Source organism: Lithobates pipiens, unplaced genomic scaffold (assembly GCF_037356315.1).
Source record: "Lithobates pipiens isolate NorthernLeopardFrog02 unplaced genomic scaffold, aLitPip1_a1.2 Scaffold_8, whole genome shotgun sequence".
NCBI lineage: Eukaryota > Metazoa > Chordata > Amphibia > Anura > Ranidae > Lithobates > Lithobates pipiens.
Genome location: NW_027507903.1, coordinates 507024866 through 507048755, shown reverse-complemented (window position 1 = coordinate 507048755; position 23890 = coordinate 507024866). Strand labels below are relative to the sequence as shown.

General features: G+C 40.7%; 1 protein-coding gene across 5 annotated transcripts in view; it reads right to left on the bottom strand.

The window, feature by feature from the left end:
* Positions 1 to 2499: 2499 nt before the first annotated feature.
* FGD4 (FYVE, RhoGEF and PH domain containing 4) overlaps positions 2500 to 23890 on the bottom strand; it is a 279090-nt gene continuing 257699 nt past the window's right edge. For all 5 annotated transcript variants that reach the window (XM_077469316.1, XM_077469319.1, XM_077469318.1 and 2 more), the window contains 11 exons: positions 21723 to 21879; positions 21232 to 21370; positions 19634 to 19692; positions 18128 to 18274; positions 17642 to 17814; positions 14746 to 14776; positions 12304 to 12393; positions 9236 to 9361; positions 7825 to 7968; positions 4581 to 4721; positions 2500 to 3535 (listed from right to left, as the gene is read on the bottom strand). In XM_077469316.1, the coding sequence (XP_077325442.1) occupies positions 3293 to 3535; positions 4581 to 4721; positions 7825 to 7968; positions 9236 to 9361; positions 12304 to 12393; positions 14746 to 14776; positions 17642 to 17814; positions 18128 to 18274; positions 19634 to 19692; positions 21232 to 21370; positions 21723 to 21879 (1450 nt within the window). In that variant the 3' untranslated portion in view covers positions 2500 to 3292. The remainder of the gene's footprint in view (positions 3536 to 4580; positions 4722 to 7824; positions 7969 to 9235; positions 9362 to 12303; positions 12394 to 14745; positions 14777 to 17641; positions 17815 to 18127; positions 18275 to 19633; positions 19693 to 21231; positions 21371 to 21722; positions 21880 to 23890) is intronic.

Sequence of the window (23890 nt, the reverse complement as noted above, 5' to 3'; positions counted from 1 at the left end):
ATGTAACATGTTACAGATGCAGCAGCCCCCTCATCCCTCCGATCCCCTGTTGTGACAGAGAGCAGGGGATCTTCTACCGCACTCGCTGTCACAATAAAAAAAATAAAAAAAACGACAAGTACTGTACCGACAGCCTTTGTGACTGTCGGCTTGTGGCTCTCAATGAACAATCAGGGTGCTGTAGCATTCTACAGTGGGGAAAATTATTATTTGATCCCCTGCAAATTTTGTAAGCTTGCCCACTTACAAAGAAATTAAGGGTCTATAATTCTTATCATAGGTGTATTTTAAATGATAGAGACAGAATATCAACCAAAAATCCAGAAAAAAAACACATGATACAAATGTTATAAATTGATTTGCAGTTCAGTGAGTAAAATAAGCATTTAATCCCCTACCAACCAGCAATAATTCTGGTTCCCACAGACTGGCTACAGTATGCACTCATGTGGTACACAGATTAGGCCTGTCAATTAAAGAAGGTGCTCCTAACGACAACTTGTTACGCATATAAAAGACACCTGTCCATAGAATCTTTCTTCCATTAAAACCTCACAATCATGGGCAAGACCAAAGAGCTCTCAAAGGACATCAGGAACAAGATTGTAGACCTGCACAAGGCTTGAATGGGCTACAAGACCATCAATAAGAAGCTTGGTGAGAAGGAGACAACTGTTGAAGCGATTATCTGCAAATGGAACAAATACAAAATAACCATTAATCGCCCTCCGTCTGGAGCTCCATGCAATATTTCGCCTCATGGGGTAAGGATGATCATGAGAAAAGTGAAGGATCAGCCCAGAACTACACGGGAGCTTGTGAATGATGTCAAGGCAGTTGGGACCACAGTCCCCTAACAAACCATCAGTAACACAATACGCCACCATGGATTGAAACTCTGCAGTGCCCGCAAGGTCCCCCTTCATAAGAAGGCACATGTATAGGCCCGTCTGAAGTTTGCCAATGAACACCTAAATGATTCAGGGATGGATTGGGAGAAACTGCTGTGGTCATATGAGACCAAAATTGAGCTCTTTTGCATTAACTCCTCCTGACGTGTTTGGAGGAAGAACATGCTGACCCCAAGAACACCATCTCTACAGTCAAGCATGGAGGTGGAAACATTATGCCTTGGGGCTGTTTCTCTGCTAAAGGTACAGGCTGACTTTGCCATATTCAATGCAAATGGACAGTGCCATGTACTGTAAATTCTTGGATGAGAACCTTCTTCCCTCAGCCAGAACACCGAAGATGGGTCGTGGATAGGTCTTCCAGCATGGCAATGACCCAAAACATACCACCAAGGCAACAAAGGAGTGGCTCATGAAGAAGCACATTAGGGTCATAGAGTGGCCTAGCCAGTCTCCAGACCTTAATCCTATAGAACATTTTTGGAAGGAGCTGAAACTTCAAGTTGCCAAGCAAAACCTTAAGGATTTAGAGAAGATCTGTAAAGAAGAGTGGATCAAAATCCCTCCTGAGATGTGTGCAAACCTAGCAACCAACTACAAGAAATGTCTTACCTCTGTGCTTGCCAACAAAGGTTTCTCCACCAAGTACGAAGTCATGTTTGCTAGGGGATAAAATACTTATTTTACTCACTGAACTGCAACTTAATTTTTAACATTTGTATCGTGTTTTTATCTGTATTTTTGGTTGATATTCTGTCTCTATCATTTAAACCACACCTATGATAAAAATGATAGACCTTTAATTTCTTTGTAAGTGGGCAAACTTACAAAATCTGCAGGTGATCAAATAATTATTTTCCCCACTGTAGGTAGTTCATTGATGCTCTCTGCCAGGGTATAACTGCCTGCCCATATGATGTACAAGCAGAGAGCTTACACTGACAGTGTGCAAGAGCCCTGCATAGTACCCGTGATTGCGGGTGTATTGCTTTGCAGGCTCCTAGTAAAAAAAATAAATGCACATTTTTTTAATACATTTTGATTAATAAAAAAAATAAAATAAAAAAAATCATAAATCCACTTTAAGAATACACTTTTAATAAAATATAATAAATGCATTTTTTTTTTTTTACCTGCAAAAAAGATGTGCATTTATTATTTATTTACAAAGGTGAACTTATCTTTTAAAAGAAAACTCATAAATTCCCGGGGGGAGGGAGGGTTGTATACTAAGATCAAGAATAGCACAGATAATCCAACGTAGTCTAACAAGTCATATGAGACAAACCTGAGGTGCTTTGATGCTCAAATATAAAAAAACAAATATGATCATACTGTGCGAAATCTGGATAAATTGAACGTCGCTAGCCTATTTTCTTTTAAGGGCGGATGTTCTTTATTCATGCCCTTGCCCATTTACACCAATAAATGATCATTTGTATTGGCGAACCTCCTAACACATCCCCCATTGTTTACAGGTAACGCATATTAAAAGGTTAAAAAAAAAAAAGAAAAAAAAAAAGAAGGCGAAATGGATTGAAAACAATGAACATACCACCATTCATATCTACCGAAGAAAAACTGAATATAAATAGGATAGTTTTTTTTATACCACCAGTCACTCAAACATTAATTTGCTGCACCGTATGCAGTTCAAAACATGGTCGCTGAAAATTTTCTATAAAATTGGGCAATATTTCACAATTTAATACACTAATACATTTGTACAATTCACAGTTAATAAATATTTAGAAAACCTTAATTTCCTGACAAAAACGCCTGAGGTTTAGCAACAGGCCGCAGACCTTCCTTCAACCCTCCATGTGCTTTCATTCTCTTAAATCTTTGTGCCTTTAAGTTTGGAAAGTTGAATGTCCAATATGCAAAAAAAAGTTTGATGATAATTTTTTTTTTTTTTTTTTTTACATTTTGTGGTTGATTGTGCAATTATTAATGCAATGATTGAGGCCTGGGGGCACCTAAGTGATATTTAAAACTGAAGCCTTCAGTTGACAGTCTCCAAACCAGCAGTATGAACTGCTCCACTTGTGTGCCCAATGGAACTGCTTTACGATTGATGACGTGACTTGAGTTTCCAACATTTGGAGCATAACAATATGTAGTGCTATCAAGGCCTCACAAAATCCCATTTTTTTTTTCCTACCAGTGTCTCTTGCCAGCAAGATAAGCAAACCCACTTCTCTAAAATGTCTTGGGACTGGATTTTGTTGGCACAAGGGATTTTTTTCTTAAATATTTTTCTTGTGACCTGGCCCAAACAGCCAAATGTCCAAAGTCCCATTAAGAGTGAGGAGTCTTTAATATGTACAATATGTTTAGTCCTAATTGATCAACGGATGAAATTAAGGCTCTGGAAGCCATTAAGAAGCTTCTGACTGTCTATGTTCTGTACTGTGTGTGTCTTCTATATCTTCTTCAGTTAACCCCTTCACGGCCAGGTTGATGACCTTAAGCCACCTCTGTTTCAGTTCCTCCGTGTCGGCAGAGAAGCAGTGAACTGACTTAGACTGGGAAAGTTTGAAGCTGAACTGCAAATCTACTCCTCGAGGGGATTCGTCAACAAGGTAGCCCAGCAGTGGGATGGTGCTCTGGGCCTTTACATCCTGGAAAACAAAAATTTAATTGGCAACCATTAACAAAATGTTTTTTTCCCAAAAAACAAGAGTATAATTCATTTACTCTAGATTACTAAAATGTTGTGGACACATAGTCATTACACCTATTTGAGCTTGGTGGTCTCCCCGTTCCAAAACCATGGGCATTAATTAACAGTCCCTTTTGCAGCCTCCACTCTCCTGGGAAAATTTTCCACAAGATTTTGGAGTGTGAGTGGGAATTTGTGCCAATTCAGCCAAAAGAGCATTTGTCTAGTACAGATGTTGGATGAGAAGACTTGACTCCATATTTATGCCAAAGGTGTTCAAAAGGGTTGAGGTCAGGGCTCTGTGCAGGGCACTTGAGTTCCTCCACACCAACCCATACTATTTCTTTATAAAGCTGGCTTTGTACATGGGGGAAATATCTATACTAGAATAAAAAAGGACCTTCCCCAAGCTGCTGTGCAAGTTTGGAAAGGCAAACATCTCTGTGTGCTGAAACATTACTAATGCCCTTCACTTTGAAACACCTAAACTCTATAATCTGGAGGGCCTTTCACTTACTTTCGGCCATTTAGTATACTTCAACTCTGGGCAGACTAAGACATAATCCCTGGTTCTTTTTTACAGGTATTTCTATATAAACGTGTATATAAAGCCCAAACTTTTTTTAAAGCTATAGTAGGGAAGGATTAGAACCTCTGTCTGTTTTTATTGCTGTCTGTGACCCCCCACTGGGGAGATTTACTCTCTTTCAGTACTCGAGACCATTGTCACTAAGACAGAAAAATATGGAAAACCCCAAATTGTATGTTCTTTACTGAAACAAGAAGAGAGAAGTCTTCCAATGGGGACAACTATATTGGTTTTAAACATTCTCTACTAAATCCAAAACAAATTAGAAACCATGTTATCCTCCACTAATCTATATATATTTTCAGCATTTGTACAGTGCTCACATATTATGCAGAACTTCACAACCAACAATTTCTCTTATTAAATTTTCAGCATATATGTTTGGAGGGTACCATACTAATACTAATTTTCGTACCTGTGGTGCGCCAAACATGTACAACACAAGTGCCTCCTGCTTTGGGATCACGCACCAAACTTTCTGCCATGGTTTGGATTTTTCATTATACTGGAGAAAACTGCAGATGGCACTGTTACCCGATACCTCTGCAGATTCGATCTGATGGCATAAAACAAAAATAAAGGGGATTATACAATAAAATAGGCAGCAGTTGCTAATAAAATGGCAATAAGAAGCAACTTTGTATAACACATAAAAACAGTTGATGCCAGAAAGACTTTAACCCTATCTGAGAATATAGTTAAAATGTTACATAGTCCACCAGAAATCCAATTCAGCAACCTCCTAGCATGCTTTCTGAGCATCAATATTAAGCCTATTGTGCCTGGAGGTCACTAAAGTCTAGATCCTCAGCCCATTTAATCAGCGTCAGCATCAGTTTACTTGAAAAGAACTATGTCTAATTATTGAAAAAATAAAAAACCCGACAAGTGCATTTTTACTAATGCAATTATAGCTGACATTTACACTATTAAATAGAGGACACTGCAGCCTTAAGCTGGCGGTGATTATCTGCGAGCTTAAGGCTTATTTAATTAATAAAGCCTCAGTCTGCATGCGAGAGCCACCAGTTGTGCAAACTATCGTCGGGGGGGGGGGGCACAAGTCGCATACCATTAAGTGCAATGGAACCGTTCGAATAGGAGCATCTTCAGTGGCTCAGACTTAGGAAAAGTTTCCCACACTACTTTTGGTGTGACTTGCATTGACTTCTGTTAAAGAAATTGTATGCAAATCGTGCCGAAATTGCGCTGGGATGTCGACTTTGAAGTCACGGCAGTGTGAACCGGGCCTTAGTGAGACACGTTATCACTCAGTTAGCTGCCAGCGTGCCTGGTGCAGTGGTGGTAGGCAGGGCCGTCTTTAATATTGATTGGACCCGGGGAAAAAAAATTCTCGGGCCCCCCACCCCCATACAATTTCACTCTCCACCTGCTCTGAGACATTCAATAAATAGCAGCTAGACTTAAAATCAGTTTACTGTATCAGATCAGGCAGCGATTGTGATTGGTTGCCAGAGGTTCAGTATATTATTACCACTTACTGACTGGTTGCTAGAGGTTACAGCACCCATTAAGGCTCACTGATTTATTGCTAGAGGTTACAACACATGATTTCTGCTTGTTGATTGGTTGCTAGAGATTACTGTACAGTAATACTGCTCACTGGTTGCTCTAGGTTACAGCACATCTTCTCCTCACTGCTGGGGGGCATATATACATATGAATGTCGTCTTTATTAACATATCAATGCTGTCGGCCTCAGCTATATACAAGTGAATGCAGCTGCTATTTACATATGAATGCTGATAATATTTACACATGATTGACGGTTATTTACATGTAAACACAGTGTTTGTAGGTGAGTCATCTGTACACAACAATAGGGCAGAGCTGGGCAGCATTAGTAGCAGCACTTCACACTGAGATATCAGGACACAGCACAGGACTAAAACTTCAAGGGACAAGGGAATTTAAACCAGGATAGTTGGCAAGTATGAGGCAGCTGCTTTGGGCCCCACAACAATGACAGGGCCCAGGGCAGCTGCCCCTTTTGCCCTGCCTTAAAGACGGCCCTGGTGGTAGGTAGTTGTGTTCCGTAGATAGTAGTCTTGCTGTTTATTTAATCAAAATGAGAGAACAGAATTACATATAGGTAAAGTAAGTAACTGATTCAGAGTATTGCTTTTAAAATCAATTTAAAGCAACATCTGTTATATTCATTGTATATTGTTACACTCATAAAATTTGATGGATATTTTGCTGCTGGAGACCTGAAAATTTCAGAAAATGGGTCATGAATCCATAATCCTACAATTTGGAGAAAACGTCTGGTGATGAAGAGCTGAAGGAACATACGAATTTGCAGACAGAGTTCTTGAAATGCAATTTGAATGCAGAACTTTGAAAAAATTGTGGGGGTTGAAGCACTAGATATGTTCCCAAGACTTGGTGAAAAAGCACTACGCATTCTCATTCCATTTGCAACAACATATTTGTGTGACAAAAGCGATCCAAAAGGCAGACCTGCAGATCTCATGCAGCAAGAAAGTTCAACGTTTTCAAAAAATAATGGGTGAAAAGCAGGAACAAAGAAGTCACTGGGGTGACTGCATGGCAATCAGACTGTGTACTGTGCAAATGCAGTTGCATTCATTTTCACCAGATCCTATTGAATGTGGTGAAGCTCTGCCGATTTCCATCATCTACAATCGTGTACAAGAAAAAATCTTTTTTTCTGAATTAGAATTTAATTGCTCAATTTATATTTGCATTTTATATCTTCTAAAAGCTTTTTTTTGTTTTTAAGTACAATTTGTTCACCTGCAGTATTGTATGTGGTTCAAAAATTTGAGAATAAGCTGGGGATGGACTTGGAATTTGGCCGGTTCAGCCGGGATCACCCAAATTTTCGATCAGTGTAGCTGGCCCTGCTTGTAGAATTCAATCAGATGAGGGACATGCTGGAAAAACTTTTATAAATCAGCAGCTGATAGGTGCATTCTGACGATGGCAGGTCCTGCTGTTGAAATTCAATGACCCTGCAGGAGTGGGGCTGGGAAATTCCTCCATCCACCTCGTTTGTGCGAAGGGAGCAATCTTTTTTTTTTTTTTTTTTTTTAGCTTAATAACTATGTCTGCGGTTAGCTTTAGATCATTTTTATCCTCAAACAATATATTCATTTTTTAAATTATGCAAACATTAATCAAACATTAACTAGGGATGTGGGGCATAGAAACTATAGAAACTGGAAATCACTGTAGTGATTGCCACTAGCTTCTAGGTCCTGTGCCAAGCGGCTGCCCTTCTGCTTAGAGAACACAGAAGGTCACTTGCTTGGCAAGGGTGGCAATTAGAGAACACTTTGCATTTTCTTAATGAATGCAAAGCATTTTCTGCTTGAACAGGGTGGAGATCATGACATTATTACTCCACCTCCTCCAGTCACGTGATGCTTTGTATTGATTCAGATAATGCAAAGTGTTCACTGAATTGTACCCATGCTGACTGAGCAACCTCCTGTGTTTACTAAGCAGAAGGGAAGCCACTCAGGACCCGGAGGCTAATGGAGGGCAATGTGGTAGTGGTGACTGAAACAGCCCAGGAAAGTGAGTCACTGCTGGGGGAGAGGGATATCAATGGCATTTAGGCTTTGAATGTCTTCATAGCACAGGATCTGGCCTCCATGTTGCCTTCTTACCTCCAGTATCCCCCTTTTCTTTTCTTTTTCCTCACTGTCACTACTGCCTCGTAATATATGGTAGCAATCCTTGCATACTTTGTTGCTCTTGTTACTGTCATATGCCAGTGCAGCCTTGTAATCGGAGCACTTCCAGCAAACCACCTGGAAAGAGAATAATTGGATTAAATTATAATCATATCTAACTGACAATTCAACAAATATCTTACATTATAACTTGGGTGGATATATATATATATATTTTTTTAAACTTGTCCTTGGATAGTCTTTGTATCCAAGAATATAAACTGAATGGATTGTTTAGATGGACCCTCGGAAAACACAGATATACTAAAGTCAAAAGGAGGTTGTATGAAGATTGGACAATCAGACTGTAACATGTATGGCTGCCTTAGAGATTGCTTCCCCCTTGCCCCCCATTTAGAGTAAGAAGGTGCTTTCCTGTAAATACATATTTTCAAACCATAATTATAAGAAAGGTTTTTAAAACATTGGCATGCGCAAGTTAACAATATTTAACTTATAAAAACATCATACTCATATTTATAATTAAAACAAAGCTAAACGAAAATTAAGAAAAGCCATGAAGCTTTCCTGAAGGCATATTGCGATGCCTGGAATCTTCAATCGATCCCCATCTTCACTGCATCCACCAATGGAGCTACAAATAGAACCCAATACTTCTGGGTATGGGCCATGCGGGATGCTTTCGCCATCCTTACACAATTTGGTGTCTGAGTAGCCAATCACCAGGCTTGAGGGCTGTCACATAGAGGGTATGTTTACCTTATGTAAATACCAACCTTCAGAAAGTCAGTCATTGCATAGGATTTTCAAGATCAGTACTAAGCTGGCAAATTGGGGAGGAAGAGAAGTACTATAAGACTATAGATTCCATTTAAGGAGGTAGTAAACTTAGTTTTTCAACTTGTACCTACAGGTCAGCCTATAGTAAGGTTTATCTGTAAGTACTGTGCAAGTTTAGGAGATTTTCCCATTGTGTGCAGCCGGTGACATCACTGGTGCATGAGCTCTGAAGGTCCGATATACAGTGCTGGACCTTCAGAGCCCATGCCATAGCCGACATCGCGGTCCTGGCTACCATGAACCCAGAAGGAAGACTGGGGGTAAGATGGAAGCCCTGTCAGCGTGCTGCTGGAGGGTTTAGTTTGAAGGAAAGTCTCTCATAATGTGCTAGTATGCGATGCATACTAGCACATTATGACATTGACTTGCAGGGAAAGATTTTTTTTTTTTAAGCTGCGGTTTGCTACCTCTTTAATCAAGATACCAAACCAGGATTTTTCAGCTTTGAAAAAAAACCTCTCCCTATGCCACTGGGTGTGATAGCCCATAAGATTGCTGTTGCATTACTGATTAAATAAGTACAGAATTTCACTTTATAACATACATAGCCGCAGGCTCGGCAGTGGTGTCTCCTCCGTGTCAGGGCATTAAATGGCTCCTTGCATTTCATGCACATCGTCACTTCATTGTCCCGGATCCACCGTGGCGCTCTGAGTCCCAGCTCAGCACTCTGCAATCAAGATGGCACAGTATTAGGATGCAGCTCGTACAGGCAGCTATGAAATATGATGAATGCTGAAGCATCTTTAGACCTCCCATGCCCTACAGCTACATGGTGTTTTTATTGCAATGTGGCTCCCCAACACTTTATACAATTTGCGCTGATGGACCTTCACTGCAGCACACCACACAGCATATACTGTTGTGGTGCACTGTGTAAAAAGAAAGATAAGCTGGGTGAGTTTTGTTCTCATGTTGTGCCTTAACACAACACGTCAATGTACAACATAAAGCACACAATGAGCAGAAAATTATATTACTTTATAAAAATTTGACTTTTACATAAATGCTTTTTGCGCAGATTTAGTAACATTCCCCTCTAGTGGACAATGGGGTTGATTTACTAAAATTGGAGTGCAAAATCTAGTGCAGCACTGCATAGAAAACAATCAGCTTCAAGTTTTTTGTTTTTTTTGTCAAAACTGCTGAAGTTAGAAGCTTATTGGCTACGATGCACAGCTGTACCAGATTTTGCACTCTCCAGTTTTAGTAAATTAACCCCATTGTGTACCTATTTTTCACTATAATTGATCTAACCAATAAATGCTAATATATACTTCAGCTGCAACAGAGAATAAATGTTTTTAGTCAGTCAGACGTGACTGGTAGGATTAAATGGCTCCGATTTATTTTTTTCCCCCTTTAGTATAGAACCCTACGTAGTGTGTCCCCAAACAAGAGATTTTCTTCCTGCCCCATCTGACATCTAGAAAGGAAGGGATGGAAAATATCCCTTATGGAGACACAGACCACAAGGAATCCCAATAGAGGGTCTCACTCAGCCTTTATACCGCTACTATAATATTTGTTTCTATTGATAACTGTTGCCTACTTATTGTAGTTTCTGACATCCATTAAATAGACAGAAATCAGAGATCTTCATTTCACTTCCTGTTCAATGAGACGTCTGTGAAAAAGGAAGTATTTTTTTTTATTTTTATTATTACAGGTATTGATATAGTGCTGACAATTTCAGATAACGTATTTATTGGCGTATAACATGCACCCCAAGTTTAGGAGGGAATTTTAAGGAAAAAAAACGTATTAAAATGCCCATCAATGCAGCCTCATCAGTGTCCATCTGCAGCCTTGTCCATCATTGTAGCCTTGCCCAGTGCCTTTGCAGCCTTGCCAGTCTCTGTAGCATTTCTCAGTTTTAAATTTGGCGCAGATGGAGAGCGAGCGAGCGGAGCCAGGATACAGAAAGCTGAGCGTACTTCGGTTAGTCTCGGCTCCTCTCGCAGTCCCGCCCACCTCCACTGATTGCGAGAGGAGCGAGCGCCGCTGACATACAGAAAGCCGAGTGTACGTCGGCTAGTCTCGGCTCTGCTCACAGTCAGGGGCGTGACTGCGAGAGGAGCCGAGACTAGCCAAAGTACATTCGGCTTTCTGTATGTCAGTGGAGCTCGCTCCTCTCGCAATCAGTGGAGGTGGGCGGGACTGCGAGAGGAGCCGAGACTAGCTGAAGTACATTCGGCTTTCTGTATATCAGCGGAGGGAGAGGAGCCGAGTAAAGCCGAGTGTACTTCGGCTTTGTGTATCTCGGCTCCGCTCGCTCGTTTCCCCACAATCAGCAGGAGATCGGTGGGGTATCGGCGTATAACACACACCCACGATTTTCCCCTAATTTTAAGGGGGAAAAAGTGCATGTTATACGCCGATAAATACGGTAAGTCTCCTAATTCCATCCATGTAGTACATGCACCCCAATGTTTTAACCCTTTAAAATGCTGTCAGCACAGAGAAAATTATTTTGATCTGCCAGAAATCCAGTGAGTACATAAGTTCCCGAATGGACTGACAGCGCTGATTTACTAAAACTGCAGAGTGCAAAATCAGGAGCAGCTCTGCATGGAAAACAATCAGCTTCCAGTTTTTTTTTTTTTTTTTAATCAAAGCTCAATTGAACAAGTTGAAGTCAGAAGCTGATTGGCTACCATGCACAGCTGCACCAGATTTTGCACTCTCCAGTTTTAGTAAGTTAACCCCAGTGTCTCTGCTGCACTTAAATCCCAAAAGCGTTGTCAGCCTGCCTGCTGGACTACAGAACTTTGGAAACCAATTCAGCTGCACTCTGTGCCTCTCCGCATGCATGCAGTGATTTATTTTAAATCAAGTACGGCTGCCATGACTCTCAAGAGCTTGCCTGTAAAGTGTGTGTAGCACAAGGGCTCTTGGGAGATGTAGTTTTAGGGGCATGTCTAAGTCAATAGGAATTGACCTCCTACAGTAGTCAATGTCTCTAAAATAATTTGCCCAGGCTTGGATATAGGGAGAAATAAAAGCTGTTTATCATTACAGGTGTGACGTAAAAGGAAAAAAATGCGAAAATATTCCAGAGAGGAGGAGGAAGGTTTGGCAGTACATTTGGGTAATGACTGGACATTGATCTTAAGTTTCAGAAGTTTAGATCTAGTTCTAGTTTAGATCAGCTTATCAATTGGATCAGGAATCTCACTGCAATGCTGAATTCACATCTGGGAGTGAAAGTTAAACACATGTATGCCAATACCTACAAGCCGCTTGTTGTTACCATGAGTAAGAGTGAAAAACAAGCTAACTTCCTCTTAAATGAACAAAAGGGGAATTCCATTTTATTTTCAAACACTACTGCTCAAATATAAGGTAAAATATTTCCTTCACAAGCTGGCACTGGCATTCTCATGTGTCATTTAGGCTGCTTTCTCACTGGAGCGCGTGGGCATTTCCGGTAAAACGCTGCTATTTTTAGCGGCGCTTTACCATCATTTTCAGGTATCCTTTAAAAAGTGCACCGCAAATGCGCCTTAAAAAGCGATCAGCGTTTTATGAGCAGTTTAGAAGCACCTCAGTGTGAAAGGGGTCTTAACAGACAAGGTATACGCCTGCAATAAATGACAAGTCACAACTCACCGGAACCTCCAGGGGAGCCTCCTCCACTTTTTTAGCAATCAGGAAAGTCTCATTCCTCTGCTGGAAGTTTGCAGCAGCGTCGTTCAAAGCCTGCATTAAAAGCAAAAAACATCTTAAAGCTGAACTCCAGGCAAACTGCAAAAAAAAAAAAAAACAGATGCAATGCATATATTTGTGCTGTTTTACCTGACAAAGGATTTTATTTCCATCCACCCAGTTACACAACCCTCACACACAGTACGTCGGGGAGGACGACACCACTTACCGTATTTATTGGCGTATAACACGCACTTTTCCCCCCTTAAAATCAGGGGGAAATCGTGGGTGCGTGTTATACGCCGATCCCCGCTGATTGTGAGCGGAGTGATTGCCGCCGAGATACACATAGCCGAGTGTACTCGGCTCCTCTTACAGTCACGTGCAGTCCCGCCATTGGACCTGTGTTATGTCCATCATAGGGCGGGACTAGGACGTGACTGTGAGCGGAGCCGAGTACACTCGGATATGTGTATCTTGGCTCGCTCTGCTCCGCCCAGTCCATGCGATTACGGTGGCGCCAATTTTAAATCCATCCAGTGACACTGACAAGGCTGCAATGGACACTGGGGCAAGGTTGCACTGACAAGGCTGCAATGGACACTGGGGCAAGGTTGCACTGACAAGGCTGCACTAACAAGGCTGCAATGGACACTGGGGCAAGGCTTCACTGACAAGGCTGCAATGGACACTGAGGCAATGCTGCAGATGGACACTGATAAGGCTGCATTGATAAGCATTTAAATGTAAGTTTTACTTCCTTAAACTTCCCTCCTAAAAAGTTTTTTTCCTTAAAATTCCCTCCTAAACGTGGGGTGCGTATTATACGCCGATAAATACGGTACTTTAAAAGGAATACAGTCTGTGGTGTCTTCTCCCTTTCCCCATTCTGCCAACTCAACAGTGTTAGGAGTAGCAGCAGACAGCCAAATGGCTGCAGGCGCTGATCAGTGTATTCTGACAGCAGGGAGTCTCCCCACTATCAGAATACAATGTGGCAGCGGGGAGGATGCCTCCATCCATCTCACTTGTGTGGATGGGGGAATACATTTTTTTTTCCATTCAGCTGGCATGTATACCCAGCTTAAGAGTCTAAAACCTAGCCAGATTCAGGTACTTACGCTGCTTGTCAGTAAAAAATATAAATTATTTTTTCGTTTATGGCGAACGGTATTAATTTGTCTCTTTTATATATGTCCACAATTCAGATTCAAGGTTCGTGCAATAATGCCGACATATAAATCTAAATATGCATATTGGGAGACTCACCTAGGGGCACCTAAAGACCCTCCTGACCAATGGGTCTCGTGGAAATGGCAAGAGGACTGTGCAAACTATTGATGCTATATTTATCCTGTACAGTAATATAATAAAGAGGATAGGTTAAAAAGAAAAAAAAAAAAATTCTGATCTCTTGTGTTTGCCCTTTGATAAGCCAAGCTAGAAGCTGTCTGTGGAGATTCTTATCTATCCAGGTCACGGTACAGCAGGTAGTAGCTGGCTAAACACAAGTAAAATTCTTTGTAAAGTGGTATTAAAGGTTTGTTTTAAAAAAAAATAAAGAAAAACAAAAAAAATAATGTTATATTTACTTGCTCTGTGCAATAGTTTTGCACAGAGCAGCCCCGATCCTCCTCTTCTCCGGTCCCCCACCGGCGCTCTTGGCTTCGTCACCTTGACCAGTGCCCCCCAATAGCAAGCCGCTTGCTATGGGGGGCACTGGTTTGTGTTCACTCCCGCTAATGTGTCAGCCAATGAGGAGAGAGAGACCCGAGACAGCCGAGGCTCCTGTGCACATCACAGGATTGAGAGGGGGTTCGGGTGAGTATGGGGGTGGGTGGGTTGGGGGGCTGTGGAGGGAGCAGCACACAGAAGGTTTTGTACCTTCATGCATAGAATACATGAAGGTAAAAAAAACTTCAGCCTTTACAACCACTTTAAAAACGTTTGTTCAATTTTCTAATCTTTAGTAACATTTGTTTTTGACTACAGTGACGCAACATGGACATTTTTTTCTTGAACAAATTTCTAAGAGTATATATGTGGTTATCATTCGGTAAAATCTATTTGTTCCAAAATGGATTGTTAGAAGCAAACAAACTTTTGAAGTACTTTTGAACGGCATTTGTCAAGCTATCAATATTACTGAGATTTTAACATACAAATGTTTAATTGTTCATTCGAAAATCTACTAATGATTGCCCAACTTTACTTTTTTTGTAATATTGAATAGGTTTCACTATTCATCCAACCTTACAGTATTCGTTCGAAAATACAATACGTTACACATCACTTCTGTCATTATCTGTAGTACAACAATTTTCGTAAATAGTGCGTAACCTCTTCATTTTGCATATGAGAGACTAGCATGCAAAAAAAATTAAAAAAAAAAAATGCAAAAAGTACCTTAATCCATTCTTCTTTGATTTGCTCTGAACTGAAAAAAAACAAAAAACAAACAGTATTGTAAGCTATACAGTATATCATATAAATGCCTGTAATGAATAAATTATAAAATAAACGCCTTGCTATACAAGCAACTTTGGGCCTCGCTACCAATTATTTATTTTTTTTATTACCCTGTAATCTATTACACTATGGTCAGTTCATAGGGTCAAAAAAAACAAAACCCAATTAAAAAAAAAACATACATGTTCACCTCAATGCTGAGACCCAGAGCCAGCTATCAGTCAGGCAGCTGGGTGGATCCCAGCAATATGGTCGGGATCCTTCTAGAACAGCTCTATAACGTTAGCTGATAGTGGGCTTTAGCTTGCTTTCAGTTGATTTTAGATAACAGAAGTGCAGAAATAAGTGCACTCCTCTGACCTAGAAGAGAAGTATGACCAAAAAAGCTTTGACCATACTTCTTTAAACTTTTGGTAGATGATGAAGTGAAATGCTTGGTAAACACAAAATAGAAACTTAAAGTGGAACTTGGAAAATAATGCTTGCAGGAAGGCTTTTTTTTATTGCAGAAAAGACATAATATATCACCTTTGCAATAAATACTCCTAATCTGCCTGCAAACTTAAGATCCCGTTAACACCTGTGCAGTCAAGTCCTGCATGTTGCATCTTTGATGTGCTTTTTATCAAAACATGGCTTCTATAGGATATATTGGTAGCATGCTAAAACAGTGTGTAAAAAACACCTAAAACACAATGCGTTAAAAACACACTACACAGACGAACTGGCCCTAAGGTCCCCCAAAGACGGCTCAGATTGTGGCCAATTCTTGCTGAATCAACCAAATTGCAAACTGTGGATAACCATACAAGCACCACCCGGCTTAACAAAAGGTGATTTTAGATCGACAGAACCAAGTGAAAAAAATATATCAGCCAAACTGTGACTGCATCCTATTACATGCAGTGTATTCAGGCAGCAATGCGTACCATAGCTGTCTGAGTACAGTAGCTGACAGGGGAGATTTCTCCATCCATGCTGTCAGTGTGAACAAGGGAATTGATCAGTTTTTTCAATCAGCTTACAAGCTGAACGAAAAACAAAACAAAACAAAAAACAAAAAAAAAAAAAAAAACAGCGAGCCATGTATGGTGGCCTTTATTTAGAATGTACACCGAGCTGCACAATTCTGTGTAAATCCTCAGCTTGCCTTGGTGCTGTACAGGAGTTATGCTATTCCAGGTTGGCCAATTATGAAGGCGCAAGATGCTGAACCCAGAAGAACACCATGTGAATAGGTCAATGATAGCTCTAGAGCTTCTGAATATCGCATCGATGAAGTGGAGAGAAGTAATGCAGACTTTGGCTCATTTTAACAGAATCTGTATTCTGTTTTTCAATTTTAAAAGCAAAAGCTCTGGATAAAAGAAGAAACTACAAGATGCCTACTACTTATCAAGGAATTAGTCTTCTGTGTCTTCTGTGCACCCCTCCGATTTAGTTTTGTTTCTTAGGCCTGATTTTCCTTATTCTTATGGATAAGTGATGGATAAGTGGGGGTTCACATCTACGCAGTTTCAAAACCCTATATTTAGGAAGTACATTAAAGAATACCCTCAAATAGCGTATAAGAAAGCTAGATCACTTAAGAACCAATTGGTCAAAAGTCATTTAGTAGAGGTACCTCATATAGAGGACAACAGAAAGGGCACATATAAATGTGGATCATGTGTATACTGTCAGTGGATCCTGGAGTCGACCTCCTTAGTGTTTCCCAATGGATGCACTCATAAAAATAGACAATATGTGGATTGCCAAATAAAGGCGTGATCTAGATTATGTTTTGTAAATGTGGGGTATTCTATGTACAATTGGAAACTTTTGGAGGAGAATATATGACCGCATTTATCATATAAATAAATACTATATACAACGATAGACATGTGGCCCTGAAACATAATCATGACACCCCTATAGTCCAGTTTGCTGCTTTAGAAAGGGTCCTTGAGATCCCAAGATGTGGAAATTTTGACAGAAAACGACTATAGAGGGAGGCTAGGTGGATATATAATCTGAGACACTTAGCTTCAAGCCTTTCCTGTAAGTAACTTGCTCATATACCAGAGTGTAGCTGTCAAAGTGCTACAGGCCATTTAGTAATTTTGTAATTGAACAGTGACAATTATGTAGTATATTTCCTTATTATTGATGCTTTTCATGTCATATGAATAAATTGAAGTTATTGCACTATTATAAATGAGTAGTGAAATGTTTTACAATCTGTGTGTATATTCTGTAATGTGCAATTAGCGGACCTCCAGCTGTTGCAAAACTACAAGTCCCATCATGCCTCTGCTTCTGGGTGATGTTTGTGGCTGTCAGAGTCTCGCTATGCCTCATGGAACTTATAGTTCTGCAACAGCTGGAGGTCCGCTAATTGCATATCCCTGCCCTAGGATAAGCATGGGTTGGGACTGCATTGTGTTGCAGCTACTCGGAGCTCACTCACACAGGGTGCTGCAACACAATGCAGTCCAAACACATTAAGGCAATTTGCCTTATACCCTATGGAAGTCATGGTGAACCTTGGCACCCCAGATGTTTTGGAACTACATTCAACTACACTGCAGAGGGCATGATCATGGGAAATGTAGTTTCGAAACATCTGGGGTGCCAAGGTTCACCATCACTGCCCCATGGCTTCCGCTCATACCAACATGCTCATTGGTATGTGCAGATAAAAAAAACTAACAAAAAAAACAAAAAACAGGATAAGTTACAATGTATGTTCCCAAAGTTCTGGAATGCATTGCAACTTGCTGCAGCATATTAGAGTGCTACACCCCCCCCCCCCCCCAAAAAAAACAAACAAACAAACATTCTGCTGTCTTACCCAGCCTGAAGCTCCAGTGTTCTCTCTTTACCGGAGATCTGGAACGTGTGTCGGTAATCTTCGTTTTGCGTCTCCACCACCTTCATCCCCTCCAGACCGATCTTTGTTCGGACACTGTACTTCCCCCCACCCAGGCTGAACTTTTGCACACAGTACAGCAACATGTTGTTGAACTACAAAAGAGTCATTAATAAAAAAAAATATTAAAAAAGGCTTTTCTGGAGCCCTAACATTTGAGGTCTGTTTATAACTCGCTGCCAGGATCAGCTGGGTAATGCCAATGTAAAGTGATGCTGGGGTAGTTTTTCAGCTATTCACCATTTGTCTTTGTACATGCTTCCTGGCACTGGATATAAGGGATGTGCTGTAGAGAAAACATGTTAAAGCTCCTGGTATTGAAGGCATGATATCAACCACGCTGGGATGTTAACCATTATATTTAACTCCTATTTATCCCAAAGGTACATTTTAAGTAACAGGACATACCAGGAAAAGATGCCTGTACTGGGTTGATGTGTTGCGAGCAGCAAGTTTCATTATCTGTCCTTCTTTTATAAACTCGTTGGAAGGGTGCATAATGTCTTCTTCTTCTCCCAGCATTTCATACACCATCAGTAGCTTCTTCAAGTTTTCCTAAAAAATCAGCACAAAAGATCTATCTGAATAGAATGCCTAATCTGTGTGATAATATAAGGGACTGGTAGAAGATCAAAGCATAGAAAATAACCCTTCTATACCATTTAACAGCATGTCATATAAACAATGATCAAAACCAATAGGATTCAATCACATAGGGGAGATTTACTAAAACTGGAGAACTCAGAATCTGGTGCAGCTGTGCATAGTAACCAATCAGCTTCTTACTTCAGCTTGTTCAATTAAGCTTTAACAATAAGGCCCCGTTCACATCGGAGCGATATGACATGTCAAATCGCATGCCAAATTTCAGCCTATTGCCGGCAACGGCACTGTCCCAATCGGTACAACCCTGACTGTGTGGCGCCGCACCGATTTCCAAAAGTAGGCTCTACTTTTGGCGACTTCAATAGACATTTGTGCACAAACCCACACAGTTGTCTTTCAAATTGCCCCTAAACTCACACTGAAATCGGACTTCAAACCTGCCTTCAGTGTGAACAAGGGCTAAAGTCTAGAAGCTGATTGGTTACTATGCACAGCTGCACCAGATTCCATGGGCACCAGTAAATCTTCCCCATAGTCTCTTACTTCAAGTTGCTAAGTTAATGTTTATCTAAAAAAAATAAAAATAAAAATGTGTTTTTGAATTTATACAAGTTTTGTGTAAAACGATGAGGGATTAGAACCTCTGGCAGGTTTTTTGTGGTCGGTGTCCAGCTGAAAAGATTCACCTTCTCTATTTGCCCTGGTGACCATTGTTACTGGGATATAAGGTGGGATGGGAAATGCAATATTTTACAGTTGAAATTGAGGTGAAATCTTCCAATTATAACACCAGTTCTGTTAACAAATGTCACTTTGAAAAGGATTTCCTCTCACTTCCTGTTGTGTCTCCAGGACAGGAAATGAAGGATAATCTCTCCAATGGGGCACAGCCAGAAAAAGAAAAATCACAAGGGATATAGCCCTTACCTATCTTATTAAAACGGTTTTGAAATTTGAACCATCCTAACACCTTCATATCTACAAAAACAAGGACAATGCCCATCCTCCCTACTCTTCCAGTTTGCAGTATACCATTTGCCCCAAACCTACAGATACAAGTTAATCAGAGATGTCACTTTAAACATCCATTCTAGATATACAGTGTAAAAACTGTGGGTCCCCAGCTGCCAACGACTACAAGTCTCAAATTTTGGCCTAGTAGTGTGCCTAACTATATGACAATTGTAGTTCAGTACATATATCAAACATAGGCCAGTATATCTATTGATGCTTTCTGTACACATGTCCCTGTGAGTAGTATACATATGCATGTCTTATGGAAACAAAATGCAATGATAATGGACTCACCATTTTCCTGATCGCTGTGTTGGAGTGACTTGCAGCAGTTGAAATAATCTCTAGCGACTCTAAAGGAAAAAGGGACTGCAATCAGTACAGACACTGAAACAAAATGTTATTTAAAACCCTTATACACCATCTCCACTTCACAGAGAATGGGCTGCAATGCCACGTCACCAGTTGGTGGCACTTTTAGTCCGGAATTACATTTTCTGGTAAAGCTGATCATACATGGTTTGATAAATGCAATGCTGTATCCTGGCCTAGGCCGACAAGGCCCAGGCCTAGGGCAGCACGGAAAGAGTCCTCGCCATCTTTCGCTAGAGCCAAATTAGTCTGGCGCCTCCATAAATCGGCCGCACTGCTTCCGGCATTCCGCAACTGTGGGGGGATTGGGGGGTCACCGCTTCTAATTTTGACTTTCCTATCATCCTGGACCAGAGAAAATTGAGTACTGTCCATGATACTTTTGCACCAACATCAATTTTTCAGGACAAGCTTTTGGGGAAGTGCCTTCTTCAAGGTCCAAGCAGTACTGATCCTGGACCACAAACCTTCCTCACTCTGTGTTATGTTTTCTGATGCACTATTGGCATGGTTATATCTTCTTAGACCTCTCCACAAAATTATCAGAAATTTGTGCTTAAAGTAGAACTATAGACAACGCTTTTTTTCATTCTGGATAGAGCAAGGGAGGGTTATAGCCCCTGCCTTTTTTTACCATCCCTTTCTCATTGAATAAATTTCCCTTCACTTCCTGCCCCATAGCCACACAGAAAGTGAGAGGAAATCTATCCAAATTAGGGGAATCCATTGACCCCCCCCAGGCCCTCTGAAATAGTGTCCCCACTCAAAAATTTCAGGGTGGGTCTTAAACAGCAAGGGGCGTGGCCTTGAGAAGAGGTGCATCATATTTAAATTAGGGCGTGCACAAGTTTATTCAGGCCTAGGGCAGCACAAAACCTAAATACACTACTGGATAAATAATCAATTTCTTTTCCGAATAGATCATTTCCAATAAAAAATTTATAAAATAAATTAATAAATAAATTAAATAAATCAATTTATAGTCAGCAACCCATTTGATCGATATACCACATGCAGGAAAGTGATAGTTTGATATTTAATATATTTATGTAACTTACGATCGTAAATTTTTGCATGTAACGTCAATCATTTGCAGTGCTATAATACATACATATAACACATACATATAATTTGATTTTAAAGTGATGCAATTTACAATCGATTTTAATAAAGGTTTCATATATCGCTCCTTTTTGCTAGCTGCTTTTGTGTATGAAATGCAGAATAGTTATTTTATATGTTTATAAATCTCATAATCGGATTGATAAAAATACGATCTTGTCAATGAGCAAAGTATCTCAGTGCTGCCAAGTGATGCAAAATGATCTATCATTTTCTGTTCTGGCTGATTGACCCCATTTGCTCGAATCTGATCTAAATCGATCAAAAGGGAAGTTCTGTCTGTTCGTTTGTCTACGGAGTCTACCATTTTGAATGAATCCCACATTGATTTGATGAAAAAACAAAACAAAGAGTCCTTTAAATGAATAAAACAAAAACATGTCATTACAAAATCTTACTTTCTGAATCCGTCCTGTCGAATGAGTCTTGCGGCAGTTTGCGGAGGTAATCTTTAAGAAGCATCTCATATCGTGGGATCCTCTGCACAGGCTCTAACATATGGTGCTGAAGGGTTAAACTTCCACATTTTCCCTCCCTCTAAAAAAAGACATGCAGAACTTCAGGTCAGCGACTATTTCATTACACAGGCAGGTCCAGTAACCCAGAGCACCACCTCCCAGCAATATCCTTAGAGGAATAAAAGATGGTTTCTGGTTGGCTACATAATACTTTTGAAAATTCTACAATCCCACTTACAAATAAATACAAAAACGCACCATGCCACTTCAATTATCAACACTAGAGGGCACTGCAAGAGCACAAATGAGAATGTCAAGGCATAGCCTTAGGGATACGGAGCGGCAAACACCCTGTACAACTGCAAGACTGAAAGGAGGTCAGTTTTAAAATTGCATTAGGACTATGTTATATGGTCAGACAAAATCCTCACCTGGATTTCCTCCACGACATGTTTAAATTGCGTAGACCGCTCCATCCACGTTTTCACCGTTTCCATGGCGTTGTCAAAATTTTTTACATACTCAGCATACATCTTCAAGAATGGCGCTAACTTCTGTAATATATCTCCAATCCGCGGATTGTTCCACCTGACAGTACAGTATGAACACATGAGAAACAGTCTACAAATAACATTGGAAATCAAGACTGCCTGATGGACATTTGGTAAATGGTGCTGCACTCTGAGCTGGGATTACACACAATGGGGGATTTACTAAAAAGGAGCATATAAGGCTGTTCCCTCAAAGTAAGTTTACACTTCACTTAACCACTTTCAGACCGGACCATTTTGCTGGTAAATGACCAGAGGTCTTTTTACACTTTGGCACTGCGCTGCTTTAACTGGTAATTGCGCGGTCATGCAATGGTGTACCCAAACAAAATTTGCGTCCTTTTCTTCCCACAAATAGAGCTTTCTTTTAAAGGCATTTGACTGACTCTGCGATTTTTATTTTTTGCGAAATATAAACGTAAAAAGACCGCAAATTTTGAAAAAAAATGATATTTTCTACTTTTTGTTATTAGAAAAATCCAATAAACTCAATTTTAGTCATACATTTAGGCCAAAATGTATTCAGCCACATGTCTTTGGTAAAAAAAAAGTCAATAATTGTATATTTATTGGTTTGCGCAAAAGTTGTCACATCTACAAACTAAGGTACGTTTTCTGGAATTTACGCAGCTTTTAGTTTACGACTGCCTATCTCATTTCTTGAGGTGCTAAAATGGCAGGGCAGTACAAAACCCCCCCAAATGACCCCATTTTGGAAAGTAGACCCCCTAAGGAAATTGATAAGAGGCATGTTGAGCCCATTGAATATTTTATTTTTTTGCCTCAAGCGATTGAATAATGACAAAAAAAAAATTTTTTTTTTTTTTACACAAAGTTGTCACTAAATGATATATTGCTCATGCATGCCATGGGCATATGTGAAATGACACCCCAAAATAAATTCTGCTGCTTCTCCTGAGTACGGGGATACCACATATGTGGGACTTTTTGGGAGCCTAGCCGCGTACGGGGCCCCGAAAACCAAGCACCGCCTTCAGGCTTTCTAAGGGCGTAAATTTTTGAGTTCACTTCTCACTACCTATTACAGTTTTGAAGGCCATAAAATGCCAAGATGGCACAAAACCCCCACAAATGACCCCATTTTAGAAAGTAGACACCCCAAGCTATTTGCTGAGAGGCATGTTGAGTCTATGGAATATTTTATATTTTGCCACAAGTTGCGGGAAAATTACAAACTTTTTTTTTTTTTTTTTTTTCACAAAGTTGTCACTAAATGATATATTGCTCACGCATGCCATGGGCATATGTGAAATGACACCCCAAAATAAATTCTGCTGCTTCTCCTGAGTACGGGGATACCACATATGTGGGACTTTTTGGGAGCCTAGCCGCGTACGGGGCCCCGAAAACCAAGCACCGCCTTCAGGCTTTCTAAGGGCGTTACAGTTTTGAAGGCCATAAAATGCCAAGATGGCACAAACCCCCCCCAAATGACCCCATTTTGGAAAGTAGACACCCCTAAATTTAGGGGTACACTAGTGAGACTAGGTAATAAATGGCGGGTGCCCTGAAACTATAAAAAAATAACTAACCAACCAGCGTCACCTGTAACAGTTATATGGTGATCACTGGTGAAAGGGTTAACTAGGGGGCAATCAGGGGGCTTTATGCGGTAGTATATGGGGGTCCCTGGCGCTATAAAAAGCTGCAGCGAACCTAAATACCTACCTGCCTAACTAGCGTCACCTGTGACACTAATACAGCGATCAGAAAAACGATCGCTTATTAGGCTGGGTTCACACTGGAGCGATGCGGGAACGCCACGAATGCGCGGCGGGTTCCCGCATCGCATGCCTCCCGGCGGCAGTTCACACTGCCCTATGCGAACTGCTGGGAGTGTCAGTGAAATGTTACTGACACCCCCAGATCAGTTCGCATATCGCAGTGCGATCTGCAAACTCGGATCGCATGGTGTGAACACCCATGCGATCCGATTCTGCTGCGGGCCAAAAAAAGGGTCCCGTGCGAATTTGCGGCGGGTGTGGCGGGTGCGGCGAATGGCTGAACTCGAATCGCACAGAGATCGG